A 23,277-nucleotide genomic window follows, 5' to 3' on the forward strand; every position below is an offset into this window, starting at 1 on the left:
ATTTTTATTCGAAGTTTTATGACAGAGTGAAAAATATTGAATTGCACAATATATCCAAACACATAAATTATATGGAAGATAAAAAACCCGCGGAAGGAATCAGCGCTGAATTGACATTGATTATTTTCGTTATTTATAGAGTGAAATATAATTAAAATAACATTTTAATTAATTAACCACATTCTTGTTCATTCGCAGCAGATTTAATGTTGTTATAAATGAAATAATAATTTCATTTATAACAATCGGTTAATTATGGTATTATATGAATTTGCCAGTCAGTTCAATTCACGGCGTAAACTGACTGGGAATAAGAGGTCATAATACGGCCCCTAACCGACTTTTCATTACCTTCCTTAGCTTACCTTATACAATTTAGGATAGTTACCTTCTTCTTATCATCCATTAATAAGCTATTAATAAAAATAAGCACGTTGTCTGTCTGTCAAGTTATAAAATATAGAGTACTAGATTTCCACCCGCGTCTCTGCCCGCGTTTTCAAAGGAAAACCCGCATAGTTCCCGTTCCCGTGGGATTTCTGGGATATGACCTATCCTATGTGTTAATCCAAGCTACCGTCTATATGTGTGCAAAAGTTCATTGTAATCGGTTCAGAAGTATTTGCGTGAAAGAGTAACAAACACACACACATCCTCACAAACTTTCGTATCTATAATATTAGTAGGGTTTTACCTTCCCGTGCTGTAAAGGTACAATTACAAGGTCCAAAAATGATTGTCACATCAATAATTTACATAATTTAATATGAAGTTTTTATTAATACGTAATTTTTGAGGAAACTCATGTGAGATTTTCTTTAATTACATGTAAAAATAACTTTTACTTACTTAAGTAATATTTAGACTACTTGTGCTATTTTCATTATGTTATTGATGTGTAAATTTTTTTTTCAGTTAAATAGTACATCAGAAAGATGCTATTTATAGCGTGAAGTAACCTTGATATTTTGTAAGCCGAAAATTAGAGTTCAACGGCGACACAAAATTTAACACAATACCTACCTTTAATTCAGTCAGTTTAATCCATCGTAAGTTCTGTCCGTACAACACTTATACTTAGCTTACTTGTAGTATTTTCTCATTATTGTGGTAAAATAATTTTCAAAACCAGTTTCGTAGTTCTTTATACTTCAACAAACTCACAAACATACAAATTTTGAGACGTTATTTACAAGTAAAATCCCCAAAAAATATCCTCAAATGTCTGTCCTCAAATGTCGATATCAAAAATGCAGTCGAATTACGAACCTCAGCTTCCATCCATTTTTTTTGAAGTCGGTTGTAATAAAGGATATTAAATAATAACTATAAACACACAAACGAACAATTTCCCTACCTCTACATTACATAAATTACAAAATCTTATAAAAAAAGGTCCACATAGCGCAAAAAATCGATATCAAACGCGCGATTTCATCGAGACATTGAAAAAATTCGATTTTCCCTTTCATTCGAACTTGACCCGTGATGCGCGGTCGTTGACCGCACGGAGATGCGTCAGACACATACGCACACACATACATTCATACATACATACATACGTAGGTATATATGAGTGTGTTAGCGGTTTTATTTCGTCGTCACTTGATAGATATAACGTTGCGTCATTGTGTAGTTAGATGTGACGTAGTGTTAGATACAAATGTGTGTATGTCTGTTTTGGTCTAGAAAAGGGCGAATGAGATTTTGATGAGAATTTTACTGGGATATAGCTCTATTATTTTTTGTTGTGTTAATGTACAAAATAGCGGATTAGATATTGATGGGATTTTTACTGGCATGTAGCTCCTATCATGAGCAAGTTTTAGTGCTGTTTTTAGAAAATTCATTCTTTAAAATTAAATTTTATACACACACACACACACACAGAGATACACACATGTATTTACAACTTGAACTTGAAAGAACGGTATAGCAAAAACGAAACATATACACTCCAAATATGTAAATCAAAATATTCATTATCATAATATATGATGAGTATGATTCATGGTGATGACATTTGGTAAATTCTACACTTGATGAAAGACATGTTATAAACATATCATCAGCCAATAGATTAATAGATATTCGAGAAAGGGAATTTCGCTGATATTTTTAAGCTATTGCATAGCTTCTATCGCGGGCCTTGAGCGCGGGGACCGAATCCATCCGTAACGAAAAAACCTCACGCTCCCCACTCCGACGGGCACGGAGGTGTGGCTTGAAGGCATAGCATGCAATAGCTTTACCGCGGCAGTCCCCGAGTGACACACGTCTTATTTTATTTTTATTTTCAATAGGAATTAAACATTTTACGTCAATAAAATATATCTTCTTGCAAGACCGAAAGATAACTCAATTATATCTATACAAAGGCTATTTAGAACATCAATTGCTCGGAACGGTAATAAAAGCCACGAAAAAGTAACTTATGTAATACTTTTTTAGCACTGCTAGACAGTTGGTACATAATTAAATTTGTAAAACGTTTGATGTCATTCGGAAGGTGAATGTTAAACAGTTGCAAGTTTTCAATTGTAACAATGCTATTGTGAATTGTGTGATGTTTTCAATTACTTAACTTACTAATACTATAAAGAGGAATGATTTTTGTATTTTTTATATTGTACTAGCTTTCCGCCCGCGGCTTCGCCCGCGTTTTCGAAGAAAAACCCGTTCCCGTAGGATTTCCGGGATAAAAGTATAAAACCTATCCTATGTCCTTTCTCGGGTATCAAAATATCTCTATACCAAATTTCATGCAAATTGGTTCAGTAGTTAAGGCGTGATTGAGTAACAGACAGACAGACAGAGTTACTTTCGCATTTATAATATTAGTATGGATTGTGACACGATTTTTCATCGTTTGTGAAGGGAATTTGTTTAGACATGTAGGAGAAGACGAACTGTTCCTACCCCTTAGATATTTCTTTTTTCTGATTTTTAGTTAACATAGAAAAGTTAACTATTGTATTACTGCTAATGGTTTACTAAGTCCTCTAAATCAACAAGAGAATTTTTGTAGAGAAACTTATACATATAAATCACTTAGGTCAGTTCGTCATACATTACCTTATTGTAAATTAATATCCCTAACAGTTCTATAAAAATCCCTTGTAGTTTTTTACATATTCATTAGTTATAGAGGACCTTTTTTAATTTATCTCTAAGAGTCCTATGAAATTCCCGTAAATAGTTTTTACATACAGAACACACTCATTCTCATCTCTAAACTCACAATGCGCACTAAAAACTGGCGAATTGCACAACGCGTTGCGCAAACGCATCATTGTTATGAACAAACGTATTGTATGTATGTTTGTTACGTGACATGTGTGTTATATATGTATATATATACTAGTTACTTACGTGTGTTTGTATTTTAGACTAATGATAGAGCGTGCTTTTGAAATTAACTCTACGCCCGCAGTTCAAACATTTATTTAGTCAATTAGACTTCTTCTTTGAATCGTCATAATATAGTTTTACCAGTTAGGTTTTGCTTGTACTCAGATTATAGGATATTTATTTATCTATAAAAATTTCTATCTTTGATAAAAAAAACATTGTTTTCCTTTAGATAAGAGGAAAAATGTATTCGGGAGGAGTGAAAGATATATTTTTTTATGTCAGACAGTTGTGTGGGTCAGCCAACTATGACCTATCTCTTAGCCAAATTGTATATTGTCCACTTCAGCCCTAACCAGTGTTCGCGAAACAGTCATATTATGTTCAGTTTCACATTAATTTAAATAATACAGCATTTCAACAATAATTCAATGTATATTTGGACAGCATGCAGTGTAAAAGTCCTACATATAACATTCGTTACAATTCAAATAAGCTTCTTTTAAAATAATACCGCTTATTTATTTAGTTATTTATTTATTTATAATCTTTATTGCATACAAAACAAATACAAATTGGACACACACAGACAGGACATTTGATGCAAAGGGCGGCTTTATTGCTTCAAGTAATTTCTTCCAAGCAACCCGAGCAGCCAATGTATTGGAAAAAAAAAAGAAAATTATATTATATTTTTATATTTTAAGTATATCACGTAGTCTTTCATATTCTAGAAAGTTTAAATGCTATCTTTCTTTCTTATTTCATACGGTACGATCGCTTTAAAAGATAAAAGATTAAACCAACGATTGAATGATTTGCCATGATATTGTAACAGGCACTCAACTTTCGCATTTAACCGACTTATAAAAAAGAGGGTATACATTAACTAAATAGGTATAAAATTAAACACATAATATGTAGATAATAACTGTTTTAATTTGGGTATGATTTGTTTAATACAATATAGATTTTTAATGTGATTTGTAGAGAAAAGCAGGTGGTAGAGCTTTGAAAATATAATTAGGACCGATTTTTCAATGCTTGGATAAAACTTATTCGTTGAATAATGTATGAAACTACAATTTTAAAAACGTATAGTGCCACAAACTTATCTGACCCGGTGACAGTGTCACTGATGTCGCTTTCTTTTATATAAACAAAATATTCCGTATGAAAAGTCTGTGAAAATGTGACATTTCAAAATGGCGGCACGTAGTTCCAGTTTTTGCCACCGGGTCAGATAAGTTTGTGGCACTGTATTCTTATTGCCCGTATTTGACAGTTTACGTGACATTTTAATATTATCGTGTAATACTTTATTGGACGGATAAGTTTTATCCAAGCATTGAAAAATCGGCCCTTAAAGAAATAACTGTTAAATCTTTATTTAATTACCATAGTCTAAAAGATACGATCTTAATTTCTATGTCCAATGTATGGATATTATAAACAGAACACAACCTTGCTTACAATGTTAATTCTCAAATATTTATATGCATTTTTTTTGAGCTGTTAATCAAAACGGAAGCAACAAATTAGCATTGACTATTTATTTATATCATTTTTTTTCAACTCACAGTGAATTAGATAGTTTCAGACATTTAAAATATATAAATGTCTTAGTGCAAATTAATCCTTTAAAAACTTGAATTTCTAAATGAGAATGCAAATGAATCATTTTAATGACAAAAATCGTATTTAGTTATGATTTTATATAGACTATAATTACGCATAATACTGTTTAAAGTTTCGTATTTAATCAATTTTTTATATATTTAGTTCTAAATTGTCTTCATATAAACCCACATCATTACAGGTCAAGTTTCCCGTATCATTAAAAATATAAATTACAAGCGAGTAGTAATAAAATTGCAAACATTTCAAGTATCAAAATTATTAATTAAATTCCAATAGACTGGGCCTATAATACTTAGTACTTGCAATATTAACGACGAGGTTCAGTCAACTCTATGAAACTATGTAGTACCTAATTTTAGATCCTGCTCATGGTCAATAAAAAAATGTATGAAAACACACTTCCTAGTAGCTTTTTTGTATGTGTGTTTGTTTTTTTAGTTATTTTATGTTTAACTAGCTTTCCGCCCGCGGCTTGGTCCGCGTTTTTAAAGAAAAACCCACATTGTTCCCGTTCCCGTGGGATTTCCGAGATAGAACCTATCCTATCTGTTAATCCAAGTTACCCTCTATATGTGTGCTAATTTTCATTGTATTTCCTTATTCGCGGGTAATAGGTTCCGTAAATGTGCCGCGAATAGAGAAACCGTGAATAAGGAATGGTAATTTGTATGGGGTTATAGGGAATACGTTCTTAGGTGATGAAATAAAAAAGCAAATACATAAAGAAACCAGTTTAATTTCAGTTTTTGACCAAACTTATTTATTAATTACCATTTAATTAGGTATTATCTTCAGGTTTAGGCAATGGCTTGTCACTTTTTACTCGTTTTTTAATTTTTTTTAGTCAACATTATAAATTCGTAGTTGTAGTTCAAGCGTTTACTAATGGTTTTTATTTAGGTAAATACATATATGTATGTACCGATGTACCGATTCGATAGATTCACGATTCCGCGAATAGTGAAACCGCGAATGAAGGAAGCGCGAATAAGGAACTTTTACTGTATGTGAAATGGAATGATGTGAGTTATCAAAGTAATTTATGTTTTTCTTACACTATGATCTTTTAATAAGTGATAAATAATATTAATTTAATTTAATGTTAAGTGTAATATTTCCTGATACAATTCTCATATATTTTATACGGTTTTGTATTAATAAAGTTGTCCATAGAGCGAACAAAGAAACATAATTTCTTAGAATTATTGCGCTGTTAATAATTTTAATCGGCTTTTTATAGGCTTTTTCATAGTCCAATTCAAGGTGAGACGTTTTATGTACTGTATACTTCCGCTTATATTCGTAAGTAATGGCCAATTATTTTTGTAATTGCTCTATTTATATAGATTTGGTTGCAAATGTCAGGTTGGCATTTATAATACATAATTTATTTATGCAAGTCAAATGACATTTGCGCGTAATTGCGACAGGATGTAGGGCTGTATTAATTATTATGTGTCGATAGTGTTTGAAGGTTTTTTGTTGGCCTCAGTTTTTGTTGATTGATCGTTTGTTTTGTTAAATCGATCGAGACAAGTGAGTCACTTAGGTGTTTTGTATGTGACATGAATCTGATAATTTGTGTTTAAAATTATGAATGTTTATGGAAATGTGTTATTGTAAGAGCAAACAAAGTTATTTGACGTTTGGAAAAAAGGGGAAATTGAAAGACAATATGTATAAATTACTATTTCATTTATTCACACATCCTCGCCTCTGTATTTCTGTACAAAAATTTACATTTAAATAAAAACATTCCGAAGTTGAGTATTAGGAAAAAATTTTTTGGCTAGAAGTTTATCACAGTTTACCATGCGTGCGCGAGACCGTGGGGGAGACCGTGGGCGAGACCGTGCGCCGCGTACGCGACTTGAGCGTGGACCACTGGGGCGGGGTGGGTCTGGGAGAGGGACTGGCTAGCTACGGAGTGGGAGCCACCGTACGCCGCGAGGGCGGGGGCGGCGTAAGCACCGTGCGCGAGCGCAGGGGCGGCGTACGCGGCGTGGCCGTAGGCGGGCGCGGAGTACGCGGCCACGGGAGCGGCGGCGATGACGGGTGCGGCGTGGCCGACCAGTTGGCGGGCTACGTTGGGAGCGACTCCGGCGGCGGCACCGTCAATCTGGGCCTGGGCGGTCTGGGCGGCGTCAACCGCTTGCCATGCGTGGTCTTCGGCGGCGTTCACGGCCTGTCCTTGGACTTCGGAAGCCTGGTCGTGGTATTCGCGGGCGGCGTCGACGGCGGCGCGGGCGTGGTCGGTCGCTTCGACGTGAGCGTCGATGGCGGCGCCTTGCAGGTCACCGGGGGGGATGGTGGGGGCGACGGCGTGGGCAACGGCCAAGGGAGCAGCGTGAGCTACAGCCAAGGGCGCAGCGTGGGCCACTGCGTAGGGCGCGGCATGGCCGTAGGCCAAGCCGTGGGCGTAGGGTGCGGCCAGCAGGGCGCCGGAAGGCGCGGCTGCGGCGCAGGCGAGGACGGCGGCGGCAACAATCTGCGGAAAGAAAGAATCCGGTTATCGATAATCCGTTTGCACAACACTAGATCACAACCACTGTTCACGTCACGATTTGAAACTAACCAGAAATCTCATCGTGCACTTCTGTTGTAGACTGCTCGATAGCTACTGATTGCTCTCATTTCGTTAGCGCGGCTTTTTATACTCGCACACCGCGTGGTGTGAAACGGAACGCGCTTGAAAAAAGTAAGTGGTCGCTCTCAAGGGCGGGAAGGGTGCAGGAAGCGTGGTCATTTTGACATACGCGTGTACGAATTTTGAATTTGACCGCGGGCGTAGACGGCCAGTGTCGTTTACTTTTTTAGGGTTCCGTAGCCAAAATGGCAAAAACGGAACCCTTATAGTTTCGTCATGTCCGTCTGTCCGTCTGTCCGTCTGTCCGTCTGTCACAGCCGATTTACTCGGAAACTATAAGTACTACAGTGATGAAATTTGATGGGAATATGTGTTGTATGAACCGCTACAAAAATATGACACTAAATAGTAAAAAAAAGAATTGGGGGTGGGGCCCCCCATACATGTAACTGAGGGATGAAATTTTTTTTTTCGATGTACATACCCGTGTGGGGTATCAATGGAAAGGTCTTTTAAAATGATATAAAGTTTTCTAAAAAACATTTTTCTTAAAGTGAACGGTTTTTGAGATATCAGCTCTCAAAGTCGTAAAAAGTATGTCCCCCCCCCTCTATTTTTATAACTACGGGGTATAAAATTCTAAAAAAAATAGAGGTGATGCATGCTAATTAACTCTTTCAACGATTTTTGGTTTGATCAAAGTATCTCTTATAGTTTTTGAGATAGGTTGATTTAACTGTAATTTATTATATTTGCTGCTACGGAACCCTTTGTGCGCGAGCCCGACTCGCACTTGGCCGGTTTTTTAAAGCTAAAGCAACAACGCATACAGCCAAATTTGACAGGGAACAACCGGGAAAGGTTTCATGTATCCCTTTTATTAAATTATACAATCTGTGACACATATTACGCGGTAGGTCTATAAGATAGGATGATTAGCGATACGTCAAAGATTACATTAGCATCGCATTAGTCGATATCTCAACGATGGGAAATTAAAAACGAGATTTTATTTGCATTTGTTATATTGTGTAGTGATTACATCCTGTGACCTAAATACGTTTTGCAATAAATTCCTAACTAGTTTGAGCTGGGCGTAACAAGTATGTACCAACACGGATAAAATAACAGCAAATAGTTTATTTAGAACTGCTAAATTGTATATTAGCACGAACAGTCTGATTGTTTTAATTTACGGTGTTCGAATTAAATAACTGTATAGTTTATTATTAATAAACTAGGTGTTACTCGCGATATCATCTGCGTAAATCCGGTATAAAGTTCATGATTTTTATTCAACTTTAAATCTATCTGCATACGACTTGTTCAATATTGTTCATCTGTTTTGTAGTAATTGAATCTTATAGACTTCATTATTTTAAATTTTTTTAGGAGTATGATTTAGGGCCGATTTTTCAATGCTTGGTTAAAACTTATCTGTCCAATAAAGTATTAGGGTGCACTCACACACATCAGTCACCGTCAAGTCACCGATGACTGATCGGTTACGGTTTGTGTACGTATCCACAAACACCAGTCACCGTCATGTTGTCCGTCAGTCACGTCGCCGGTTTGACTGAATCATTGAACACATACATCAGGTTAGTGAGTGATTAGACGTGTGTCACGCTAGAGAACATGTAGCAATTGACGGTAGCACGACGCTGACTGAACTGAGACGTGACGGCACCGGGTGAGTGGGGATAAAAGTATGATACATGTATGGAAAGATTATTTGACGTGCCTGACCGGGGACGTCACTGATAGATTTCGTGCCGGCGACTGTCGTGTGGGAACAGAGTCATACTAGAACTATTGATACATATTTTTTTTAAATCCTGTCCGGTGACGTGCCGTGACGGTGACTGATGTGTGTGAGTGCACCCTTACACGATAATATTAAAATGTCACGTAAACTGTCAAATACGGGCAATTAGAATACGTTTTGAAAATGGTATTTTATACATTATTCGACGAATAAGATTTAACCAAGGATTGAAAAATCAGCCCTAAGTAAACATAATTGAAAAGGGGAAAAGGTTGTACATTAACCTCTTTTGTGATATAACATAGTATTTAAAAGATTTTCCCTACATATACTAACTTATGTAATAGCATGGATAACGAGAAGCATTGTTTTGTCATAATAGGTAAGTTTGTGTGAAAATATTAGGAATTATCTATTTTGATACAAAAGCGATTCGACACATATAATTTATTGGAAACTGCGGGAAATATTTTTAATATAACAAAGAAATATGTGGTTACAGCCATTTTTTTTATGAAGAGCATTTTGAATGTCTCTATTTCTGAATGAATAGAAATATACAATAGGCTATGTATTAAGATATAGGTTCTGTCTTTGGAATAGTTCATGAAATTCTTGAATTGCTTTTGAAAAATCAAACCAAGTAATCTATACTTAATAGAATTTGGAAAATTTCTTTCACTGTTAGATAGCCCATTTATCGAGGAAGGCTATAGGCTATATATCATCACGCTAAGACCAACTGGAGCGGAGCACTGCGGATAAAATCGAGGGGCACAGCTATAGTTAAGTATAAACAGTAGTTACATTGAATGTAGAATTAAAACCATGCAATTTATAGAATTGAGAGATAGGTATGTTTTAATGAAATATATTATGATGTCGACAGGAGGTAATATCATTTCATGTAATAATAGGTAACAATTATTAAGTAACTAACATACAAACACATATTTCAGAGTATATAGCTTAGTTATGTACTGACCATTCTTATATATGTACAATTGACTTATGAATTTATCTTATCTTCTGGTATTAAAGTTATATATTCCATTAATATTTATTATATGTGGGCTTGTATGTGTATATCATATCACACAAAAACTACTGAACCGATTTGGTTGCTATTAACGTGCAGATGAAGTTGCCCTAAATAACTTCGGAGCTTCTATTATATGTAATAAAGATAACATAATAAAATATAACGACAGTTTAATAAAATACCACTATACTATAATATAAAAAAATGCTCTAGAAATTGAGAATATTCGCTGTTTTTCGATATTCGTATAAAAAATTATATTCATAATTTATACAAAAAATTACTTGTATATGCATATAATATAAAATAATTATTTAAATTGTATAAAGGCATAACGATTAGGTTCTTAAATAAAATGAACAGACCTTTAGAAAGCGTAGGTGGTGCAAAGTAAATTACATTTGTTCTTTGTTATAACTTTTCTTAAAAGGAAATAGTGATTTAATCAGTCGTGAGCTTTTTTAAATACAACAAAAAACTTCATGAAATGATGAAATTACCTTAAATCCTACTTATTGTAATGTGTTCTAAGTGTCTGTCAGTCAATTACACAGAAACGGCTAGACAGCTAATCATATATGAATTAACACACATAAAGCATTAATAATATGTAGTTTACATAAATTTATTGCAATCTAATGAACAATTTCATAAATAATTGGAATTTTATGTATTTTATACGTCTATCTTTACCCATAACAAATTATTATTAATAATAACAAAATAAAATATCCAAATTGAGCACTCAAAAGCTCACACAAATCGTTATATTGACCTTCAATTATGTACTCAGTGTATTTACACATCGTATCCCATACTCTAAATGTAGGTTAGTAAAGAACAAAGGATAGTGTGCTCTGTTATTAGGGTAATATGAGCGAGAATTGCGTAACAATATTGGCTTGATGGCGACCAGCGTGTCGTGACCCATAGGTTTTGTATGTGTGTGTGAGGTGAAGATAGTTTTGGTTGAATGAAATTGAAATTTGAGCTTTTATATGTAAAATTAGTAAGGAAATGGATGGTTGTAGAAAGAATGTAAACGATGTAAACATTAAATAAATAAATAAATATAAATATTTTCAGGACAATTTTCACACACGACACGATCTGATCCCATACTAAGCTTTCGCTTGTGTTATGGAAACCAGATGGCTGATAAACATACGTATATATAATTTTAAATAAATACTTATATAATTAACACACAGACACAGAGCAAACATCTATGTTCATCACACAAATATTTGCTCTGGGTAGGAATCGAACCCACGACCAAGCCAACCGGTCAGTCATTATATTAGAAATGTTTAAAACAATGCAGGTATTTTCTTTTGTTGTTATATACTGTATAAAAAATGTTGTCGAAATGATTGGTGAAAATGTTTTAATAGATTCGTTGAGACACCAATGTTTATTATTCATGTTTTGATTTTTAAATGAACTAATATAAAAACTTGTCAAAAATTCGTGAAATAATGAAATTCGTTTAAATTTTCATGAGTTATATTATTTTTATTGAGATTATCGCAGTCGTTAAATAATACTTTAAAATAGTTAATAAATAACAATTTAAGTTAATACACGCGTAACGAAACGTAGTTTATTTTATTACATGCGTAGTTTGTAACTCGTTATTTTGTAAAAAACGCTCTAAAAATTATATTGATTTATAACTTTTAAAATCAATACTATAATTATACATCGATACAGTAATTCATATGTCCTTCATAAAAACTTGCGTTTTAATAAGGAAATAGTCTTAATAATAACTATGTTTAGATTTAATTTTATTTATTACTACTTACCCAGCTGCTTTGTGAAATGAAAAAAAAACACAGGTAAATGTTCCTCTTAATAAATGGTCTTTGATAAACATTAGGAGACCGTTCACCGAATTTATTGATTTCTTTCTTAGCAGCTCCTTTTCATTATTCATTCATCTACACATTCATTTACATTTTTGTTATATATTGTTTAAACAATATCTTATATATAAAATTCTCGTGTCACAATGTTAGTCTGCATACTCCTCCGAAACGGGTGGACCGATTCTCATGAAATTTTCTGTGCATATCGGGTAAGTCTGAGAATCGGCCAACATCTATTTTTCATATGTACCACGGGCGAAGCCGGGGCGGGCCGCTAGTTTAGCTATAATATATTGTTAAAACTGTACCTAACTATTAATTCCAACAACATTCCAGATTGAACAACAATTAACATAACCTCCTCCTTTTTTGAAGTCGGATAAAAATGATGGAAATTAAATTTAATTCGAAAATATTTTTTCACATTACAATTCGTAGCAAAATTCCCATATTCATATCAATAAACTATTAATTTAATTAACCTTTACGATAATAACTAACCTAAGATTACATTGTAACTTAGCTGTAACAAATTTAGTCTGACCAACACCCTAGATTACGTCTAGAAACCACCAGACTGGTCGAAATATCATCTTACAGTGTATGTGTGTCGAAACGAATCCACACCCGTGAGAATACACCGAGAGTGTCTTGACATGCTGTGCTGATAAAATGTGTATGTCCTTCTGCCTAATAGGTACTATAAATGCGAAAGTTTGTGAGGATGGATGAATTTTTTTAGATTAAATTGCTCTTTCACGCAAATACTACTTAACCGATTACAATGTTTACCACACAATATAATATAGAGGGTAACTTGGATTAACACATAGGATAGGTTTTATCCCGGAAATCCCACGGGAATTGGAACTGTGCTTGTTTTTCTTTGAAAACGCGGGCCAAGCCGCGGGTAGAAAGCTAGTGTTGTATATATTATAGTTTATGCAAGGTTATTTCTATACTAATATTATAAAGCTGAAGAGTTTGTTTGCACTTCGCTAATCCCAGGAACCTGCACGGTCCGATTGGAAAAATTGTCCATTTATCGAGGACTAGCTGCGCTTCGCGGATTCACCCGTGAAGCTCCGCTCCTGTTGGTCTTAGCGTAACAATATATAGTCTATAGCCTTCCTCGATAAATGGACTGTCTAACACCGAAAGAATTTTTCAAATCCGATCACTAGTTCCCGAGATTATCGCTTTCAAACAAACAAACTCTTCAGCTTTATAATATTAGTATAGATTATATTCCGCATAAAATTATGAAACATATCCTCAGAAATCACACAGTATAATTATATCAGCTAAAATTATTAGATTGTTACGAGATGACATAAAAATATGAATAAAATAGCAGGAAACACTTAGTTACAAATATCTTATGGTCTAAGCCTTTCTAAGTCAAATCATTATAACTATACCGCCAAATATTTGCGTAATTTTAAAATGTTCTATTTTACGTAATTACTGTATAATTATCACCTTCACGCGTAACCTTAATTTAATTACGTGTACATAGACATTTTTAATTGTAGAGGTTTTATTATGTGACCTCAACTATGTGTAAGAAATATTTTGACACGCTGTAAAATTTATGATCATTTCAAAAACGTCAAGAATTTATATATTATATACGTATATGATACATAGTTAAAAGTATAACTATATTTAGAAAAGCTGGAAGTAGCCTATATCACTCTCAAGCTTCCTAACTATCTCCAGACACAACAATCATATCATAATTTAAAATTTAATGCTCTTTTGCGACGTCTTAGAAAACCAAAACAACATACTTTATCATTTACATAATATTAGAACATAATATAATACGACCCTGTATATAAGGATAAGTAAGTGAAGTCCCATGTCCCCTAGTGGGGTAAGGGGCAGATGCATTATGCATACATCTGTTTCACTGATCGATTTTCTTTAGGGACAAGTAGGTGATCAGCCTTCTGTGTCCTGCCAGACTGAGACTTTTTTTCTTCGTCTCTTCGTCGTAGGCTCTACGCTCACGCGTCAACCACTGTACCAAGGAGGCGGTCCACGTATATTAGGATAAGGGTATTAATATATAAAATAAATATTATATCTGTTACATTAAGACCGGTTACATTCAAATATCTCTTTAATTCATTATATTAGTATCATTTAGAAAAGTGAGAGTTAACATTACGGTAATTCTGATCTGCTTAAATCGAAAGTTACTTGTGGTGTAATGTTATGTTTATTTTAATTATATTAAAACTAGCTTTCCGCCCGCGGCTTCGCCCGCGCAGTCAAAGAAAACCCGCATAGTTCCCGTTCCCGTGGGATTTCCGGGATTGCGTCATTTTCCCGGGATAAAAAGTAGCCTATGTCCGTTCTCGGGTATCAAAATATCTCCATACCAAATTTCATGAAAATTGGTTCAGTAGTTAAGGCGTGATTGAGTAACAGACAGACAGACAGAGTTACTTTCGCATTTATAATATTAGTATGGATTTGTATGTAGATGTTAATTATATAGTAAGAAACGGTGTGTTTATAACTTTTTTATTATGTTTATAGAAAGTTATAGTTTCTTTTGTTTTCATGTAAAATTAAAACGTTGTTCTTTATTTATAGTATCAGATGGTATCTCAATGAATTATTAAACCTTAGCCGTTAATTTAATATTCATAAAAATTAATAAAATATTATAAATAATTCAAAGTTTGCTGAAAAGTCACCTCTAGAAGGCGTAAGGAATTATTATTTTTCTCAACTTCCGAGCAAAGTACAAGTTGCTTAAGCAATTTATAAAATCGAATATAAAAAAAATAAAAACAATATTTTATTCAATGTTGAACAAAAACACGTGATTTGTTATCTCAGTGAAAGCTGATCCTTATAAAATCACGTCGCGTTTTTTAGTGCAATGCGCGTGCGCAGTTACGTCACAAATTAGCTCTAATGAGATTGTCGTGTGCTGGGACGAATCTTTGATTAGGTTTTATAGGTTTTTATCTTATATATAAAAATGAATCGCAAAATGTGTTGGTAAGCGCATAACTCGAGAACGGCTGAACCGATTTCGATAATTCTTTTTTTATTATATTCCTTGAAGTACGAGGATGGTTATTATGTAGAGAAAACGAAAACATGTACCACGGGCGAAGCCGGGGCGGACCGCTAGTAGTAAAATAAAAGAACTGCTGTCCTTTGTTGTTAGATGGTCTAGAAATATGTGTATCTATAGGTATCTATTAGTGTTTGTTCATTATTCTTAGGCTGTCAATAAGTATAGTATGTATTTGTAGGTACCTATTTGGTTTTTTCGATAGTATTACATGTACATATTTTAAAAGATTTTTTTAAAGATTGATTTTAGCGGCGTTTTCCAGTTGATATTTGTTATTAAATAAACTGAAAAGTACAAGATAGATATTGATGAAACTTGGCAGTTTTGTAGCTTATTTTCAAGATAAGCACAAGCTGTAAGAATAACACATACTGTAGAAATATGCCGTTGCGTTTGTCTGAGGTAAAACCGCAGAGCACTGCTAGTAAGTAACATTTTAAGATGGTTTGATTTTCCAACGTATTTAAAAGTATTCAATCCACGTCTTGCGATAATACATATATCGTTGCTTTACTATCGCAATGCGGATTTGTCGAGTGTATGTTTCATCGCGATACGTGCAGTGGAACGCAAGTGAGAGCCGTAAGACTCAACCTTCCAATAGGTTTCATTTCAAGTGTCTGGTTTTCCTCGTATGAGTAATAATAGAAAAGCAAAACCCATATAGTAATAAAAGACTTTATAACATGTATGCGACATTATATTTAACAATTTATATACTTAAAAACTAATTAACTTAACAACCTACATGCTAAAAGGATTGCCGCTCAGCATTTTACAGTAGAACGTTTTCATTGTAGAACTGATTTGAAAAATTAAGTCCTTTACAAAACGTAGTATTTTCTTTATTATACATAAAATTGCTTTATTGGTCTAAGCGTGATTTATTATTTATTTATTTATATATACATATTATAGAACTATATTGTGCTCTAAATACAGTTTATTTTCTTGGAGTGCCTTTCTAGCAATAGTATCTCGGTATCAATATTACGTTCCTAGTAATTTACGCCTGTTATTCGATATATGTATATAGCAAATGGATATTCATGTCTCGATAGTTCAGTGGTTAGCTTATGTTTCAACTCTTTATACTTTTTCTAAATCATAAGCATTTAAAATTGTTAAAAGTGTAAAATCAATCTATCTATTGAAATAATCGCATCAGAAGCAGACGGAAGAAAGCGACTTTGTTTTATATGTACTACCTCTATGTAGTGACAAATGAACAACACACAAAAAATGATACATAAGTTTCGAAATATTATAATTGAATTAAGGCAATTGTAGACTATTGTAATTATTATTATTTGACAATAATTGTACATTATATTCATAAAAAATCATAATGCTAATAAATCAAACCCTCTATGGCTAGAATGTCGTTGATGTTTTTTATATGGCGCGCATTAAATGTCGCTGAGGTTTGTTTGATATGACATTTGTAAGGTAAATAACTTTGTTATGAGTAATGTTAATCTATATATTTTACATTACGAAACTGTTTTATCGGTTTTGATGTGATTTTACACATTAAAAAAGTGAAAGAATTGAAAACTTTGTTTCTATTATAGTATTAAAATAACGATCTCTACATATTACAATAGAAATAATACTCTATAAAATATAAAAAATAGCCTCATAAGAGGCGTACGTCCTTATAATGAGATCAAATAAAATTATTAAGGTAAAGTGTGCCGAGCACACGTGTCAGAAGTGGAACTTCTTTTGCAAGATTCAAATATACCAAAATCGTCGCCTTCCTCCATGGCGTGACGGTATTGCCATGATTTAACCTTGAAATTTTACGCGTCTAAAGAAGGTTTCACTTCAAAAATATACCGAAGAAGTAATACACCATGGTTCATACATACACTTGCCCTAATAGTTCCCTGCACTGCGCAAATACCAGGGTTCAAGTTATGCTGGTCGTTCGCTCGGTAGCCGGCGAATGACCTTTCATATAACTACGCTCGCACTATTAGATATAGCGGGTGTGGTGGTAGTTGTAGCGTTATTTTATTTTTAATTATTTGAGTTGTATATTTAATTTTTTGTATTGAAGTTGAGACTAGTTGATCTACGTAACTTCGTGTGCCTTTAATAGGTTTTTTTTTACTGATTCGTCATTGCTGCTCATAATCCATCCATCCCTTCGGCTTTTGGTGCGTAGAATAGTTGAATATTATAGCGGATAGCCTATGGTCTTACACGATATATGAAGTATCCAACACAACACATTTTATCAATTCGATCTAGTAGGTGTTAATATAAATTGACAAAAGAAAACATCTCATCGACTTTTGCTCATGGTAGAATGTGTGTCTAGAATATTGCTAATGCCAATAATATCACGCAACCGGTACATTGATGATAATATTTAGTTCTTTATTAAAAAAAAAAATGTTGTGTGGTTTTATGAAACCACGGTAAAAGTGAAACTTTCCGAACACTGCTTTATACCTACTCGGCAGCCGACCGTCACGCGACATGCGCTACACAGACCAAAAAGTTTGAGACGATGTAATAAAAGTTTCACTTTAAAAAAGTTTAATTGTTTTAATAGTGAAATCTCCAAACTGTTTTCAAATGTTTTGTTATAGCTTCTCGACCAATTCTGAAATTCTCTAAATTTGATAAACAAAATCGCTCACACTCACACCTACACGAAAATCAAACACAATCACATTGGACACGGTTGTTTTGTGTATATTACTGGTATTATAGAGCCGACAATAATTCGATCGCCTCAGCCAGAAGGATACGTTGGGTAACTGTTGCTGAAGGTGTTTATGTATACTTATCTATATACATGTATAATCTATATAATATAACTATATAACTATACATGAAGCAAAAACTATGTCCTTCTCTTTTCTAAATGTACGAGATTTAATAGAAATGGAGTGCAGAATATTAAAAAAAATAGTGTCTAAAGATACATTACACACACACTTACATGGGTTTTACACGTGCAATGTGTACACGAAAACACACACGTAGGTATAGTCTTTTGTAAATGGTTTCAAGTAATAGTTAAGCAGTGTTCACAAACAATTATTATAATAGGTCCTTCATAAAGGAGCTCATTTGCTTGAAAGAAAGGAAAAACAAAGCAAATGTGCTCTTTTCTTGTTCAAAAAAGAATAAACAAAAGAGCCTATTAGAAGCTGCTATGTTCACAGTTACATATTTGTAACCATCAATAAATATCTAACAACTGTATTTTTATATTTAAAAAAAAATAGGAAAAAGTCGCTCACGAGGCAGTATATATTTATAAACCACTAGGTTTTCGCCCGCGGCTTCGCCCGCGCAGTCAAAGAAAAACCCGCATAGTTCCCGTTCCCGTGGGATTTCATTTTCCCGGGATAAAAAGTAACGTAGTATGTCCTTTCTCGGGTATCAAAATATCTCCATACCAAATTTCATGAAAATTGGTTCAGTAGTTCAGGCGTGATTGAGTAACAGACAGACAGACAGAGTTACTTTCGCATTTATAATATTAATAATATGGATTTGGATGCTATATCACTTAAATAACAAACTGTATTTTAATACTGATAAAGAGAGATTTAATATTGTTGGTTTATTTTTTAATTTATTTGAAATTAGTTTTTTTTTGCTTCATATAAAGTGAGTTTAATATGACCATGATCTTAACAACCTCTAGTCTCAGTGGTAATTGTGTCTAGCCTCAAATCGCAGGGTCGCGGGTTGCACAATTTATTGTTCTTCAAGTTTTGGTCAATTAACTATTTTTCTAGTTATTTTTGAAACAATGAAAAGAACTGACTGAAGATCGACTTGATTCTTTGTCGTATTTCAGAGCAGTAAAGTGAGAAAAAGCTATATCATTTTTAGATATAACCAAAGCTTGAATATTTCAACGTTTGCTTTTGTACGTGTCTACTTGGTAATAAACACAAAAAATGTACGATAATTAAAGTGCAGTTAGTGGGTTAGAGGGCAGATCCATTATTGATACATCTGTTTTATTTTAACTACTACAGACCGTTATTTTTTTAAATTCGCCGCGAAACTTGTAGCTCATATTTGAACTGCCGACGCCATTCGACGTAGTGATAAGAACTGAATGAAAATTAAAAATAATTAGCACTTTTTAACATTATAATATGAATGCTTTGCTTATGTATATTTGGATCCTAACACTGGTAAATTATATTTTGCTAAGATTTAACTGCGAGGAAAGAATAAAGAAATAACATTTTTTAATGTACAATCAGGTCATATTATGTAAGACATGATATATAGAATATTAATAAAGGTTAAGATGTTATCTCATAAAAGAAGACTAATTAGTACAAAAACAATGAACAGTAATACACTATGTATACACGCTATTGTCTCAAGTCTAAACGTAAACTAGATTCTAATGTTTATGTATGGAAGCTGTTTCTTCATCTAGATTTTTTTAACGATATTTTTTGCAATGCAATGTCAATTCATATAGAGTTGCATTTCTCACATAAGTTGCGTTTTTTGTAATTAGCCAAAATAATTTTTGTAATATTTGTCGCGTTATATTTTTTGTATTATTTGCATATTAGTGTGTGTAATGTATAATTTTAGAAGTTTATTTGTAGTTTAAGTTGATGATGCATATAGCTTATGATATAGCATAGAGCCTACCTAAAAAATGCTTTGACTTTTCTTTACACTTAACATCAGCTGAGCGTTATTTTGTTTGTGCTTTCCGATATACGAAGGCATTCAAATACCAATAAGGTGCTTATCATGCTAAAGTTAATTATCATGTTTCTTAGGCAGTGGTAAAGGCAAACTTACTTGAAGAAAAGTCGAGGGTTCAAGCTATGTGCAATGTGCATGTAAAAAAAAAATAATACTATTTCTATTAGATTATAAATAGAACAGATCTTGATGAAACTGACATGTCCTAGAATCAACATCTTTGAAAAAAATCACAAACACAACTTTTGTGAAACATGGTTGTTAAAAAAATATTCTTGAAAAAGTATTCTGCAATTTTAATTATAAAAATAAAAATTCATTTTTGTTGCGTATATAAAAATTGCATTTATTCACGAGATAGCTATGTCCATTGTCTAATGTACGGACAGACGTTGATACTATCTGTGCGTCACGCCTTGCGCCATTCACTTGTGCGTGGTGCGGTGTGTGGCATGAGCGGTGGCGATTTTTTGTACATTTTGAAAAAAAAAAATTTTTTTGTGTTTAAGTTTTTTTTCAAAATTTTTGAAGACACGTTTTTTTACACGTTTACGCGTGTTATGTTAAAAGTAGGTATTATTAGGATATTGCTTATTCGAAGTAAGTGCAGGGCTAAAAAATTGTCCCTTTATGTAAAAAAAACGTTAATGTTATTTAAACGTGGAGCGAGCTTAAATGGATAAAAAATTAATGGTGATGAAATGTAACTGCTAGTATAATTTTAAAGTGAAACTTTTATTACATCGTCTCAAACTTTTTGGTCTGCGTAGCGCATGTCGCGTGTATCGCGGCTGCCGAGTAGGTATACCTACTCGGCAGCCGACCGTCACGCGACATGCGCTACACAAAGCAGTGTTCGGAACCGTTCGAACAGTTTCACTTTTACCGTGGTTTCATAAAACCACACAACATTTTTTTTTGTGTTTTGGGACATTCATTATAATACTATTTGTGTAAAGTACATTGCATAACATTCGAGTTCGAGTGTATTAAAAAATTAAAAATATTTAAGACCTGTATTTTGCTCTATCGTGGCCCGTGGGAGAGTCGATGTAAAGTTTTTTAGATTATTCTTTTAGATACAATCATATCATACAAAGGTGAATCAATCAAAAGACAACAATGGAAAGTCCTAGAACATTCTAGAAGAAACATATACATTATATAATTATCTTCTAGAATGTTCTAGAACATTACCAAACACTCATAACTTGAGCGCCACCTTTCACCAGCATTCCTTCAATCACGGTCGACCGGACTCATGATATAAGACACTGCGACCCCGCAAGGGACAACAGGCTTTAAAAAGCAATATAACATAACCTTTTAAAACACAAACTACCCGCATTTTAAACTCTAATACATTGTAATAAGGACTATGTTGTTAGAGCAAGGTGCACACATAAGTTGGTCGATATATCGATTTTTTAATAAGGACCTTGTTCAATTGTAATAAGGTGCACAGTTATTTTAATGATAATTCATATCGACGTTATGACGTGTAATATTTTGTTCCGGACGTTGTGGTATTGAAGGAAATTGGTTCGAGCGGTTTTTTGTTGAATCGACATTCCGATCGTATTAATTTGCTAGGAATTATTGTGCGGCTTTCCGTGATATTTGTTCTTGTGTTTTTTTTGTTTATATAACGAGTAGTAAATGGTTTATGTTATATATTATATACTAGCTGCTTGTCCCGGATTCGCCCGAGCTGATCAAGGATATAAACAAAATAAAATGTAGGCTATGTTACTTCCTAATGAGCTATCTATTAGTGAAATAAATATTAAAATCGATCCAGTACTTTTTTATCCTATTCAATACAAACAGACAAAAGAAACTAATAATAATTGACAGATGTAAGATGTCATTATTATAATTATGCTGTAAAAGTTTTTAAATTATTTTTTAAACTTTATTGTAAACTGCAATGCTTGTTAGATAGATGGATAAAGAGTAAGCATTTAAGTCGTGAGGTCCAAGGTTCGATAAATCTTGGATATGTCGACAGAAGACTGATGACCTACTAAGTAAAATTACTTATGACCTACAAACTAAATTCTAAAACAATAAGTTGTGAAATATTTAATACTAGTTTCTCGCCCATATTTTGAGCGTAAATCTATACTTATATTTTAAAGCTGAAGAGTTTGTTTGTTTGTTTGAACGCGATAATATCAGCTACTGGTCCGAAGAATAAGAGATTTGAAAAAATCTTTCGGTGTTAGATGCCCATTAATCGAGGAAGGTTATAGGCTATATATCATCACCCTAAGACCAACAGGAGCGGAACAATGCGGATGAAACTATCTGTACGATGAGTAAAACTGCACACAGTGCAATTTTTTCGAATTCAGTTCAGTAATTTTGGATTCCACAGTGAACAAAAAACGTCTTTCTTTACACAGGATTTTTTATTACATTTATTTATTTCAGGCAACTTGAACAGGATTAAAATGATCCTTAGTTACCAAATAGCCAATACAGATACAATACAGATTTCAAAATGCCCTAGATCAAGTCTATTTATGGAGGGCAAATTATTATGCCGGTAGTGGACCAGCGTTCATTATGTTAATATTCGATTGGTCATTAGTTTTAGTATGGAATTTAGATAGACTTTGAGTTGGTCAAAAAAGAGCGCGTGTGCTGTGCACACGTGTCAGAAGTGAAACTTCTTTAGAAGGATTTAATGATACCAAAATCGTCGCCTTACTCCATGACGTAAAGGTATTGCCATGACACGACCATGAAAGTTTTATCTCGAAAAGAAGTTTCACATCAGAATTAAATAAATTAATAAATAAGTTTGGAGTTAAAATGTAACTTAATATTTTGTGTTTTCTATTTTGATTTATTTTTAAAATGTTGTGATAAATCCATTCTTACATGTACCTCTACTTCATATACTATTAAAAATATGTAATCATTTTCATGTCTCTTTCATATCAACTAACAATTGCAATGGTAACAAACTTTCATATCCTACTAATTTTATAAATGCGAAAGTTTGTGAGGATGTGTATGTGTGTGTTTGTTACTCTTTCACGCAAATACTACTGAACAGATTGCAATGAAATTTAGCACACATATAGAGGGTGACTTGGATAAACACATAGGTTAGGTTTTATCGCAGAAATCCTACGGGTACGGGAACTATGCGGGTTTTTCTTTGAGAACGCGGGCGAAGCCGCGTGCGGA

The 23,277-nt window shown here is 33.5% G+C and overlaps 2 protein-coding genes across 2 annotated transcripts in view; one reads left to right on the forward strand and one right to left on the reverse strand.

Annotated features, from left to right (window-relative positions):
- The window catches only part of Rbcn-3B (WD repeat-containing protein Rbcn-3B), a 107,610-nt gene that overhangs the window by 69,483 nt on the left and 14,850 nt on the right, over positions 1 to 23,277 (forward strand). The window lies entirely within an intron of this gene.
- LOC149896530 (uncharacterized) lies at positions 6,671 to 7,723 on the reverse strand. Its single transcript, XM_090117390.1, has 2 exons — positions 7,568 to 7,723; positions 6,671 to 7,480 (listed from the first exon to the last, which is right to left on the reverse strand). The coding sequence occupies exons 1-2, from the start codon at positions 7,577 to 7,579 to the stop codon at positions 6,800 to 6,802; spliced, it is 693 nt and encodes a 230-aa protein (XP_089973516.1). The 5' UTR covers positions 7,580 to 7,723; the 3' UTR covers positions 6,671 to 6,799.

The sequence above is a fragment of the Colias eurytheme genome, chromosome 28 (assembly GCF_061535395.1).
Source record: "Colias eurytheme isolate Ceu_HAF_F1 chromosome 28, ilColEury1 Martin Lab GWU primary, whole genome shotgun sequence".
In the NCBI taxonomy this organism is placed as follows: Eukaryota; Metazoa; Arthropoda; class Insecta; order Lepidoptera; family Pieridae; genus Colias; species Colias eurytheme.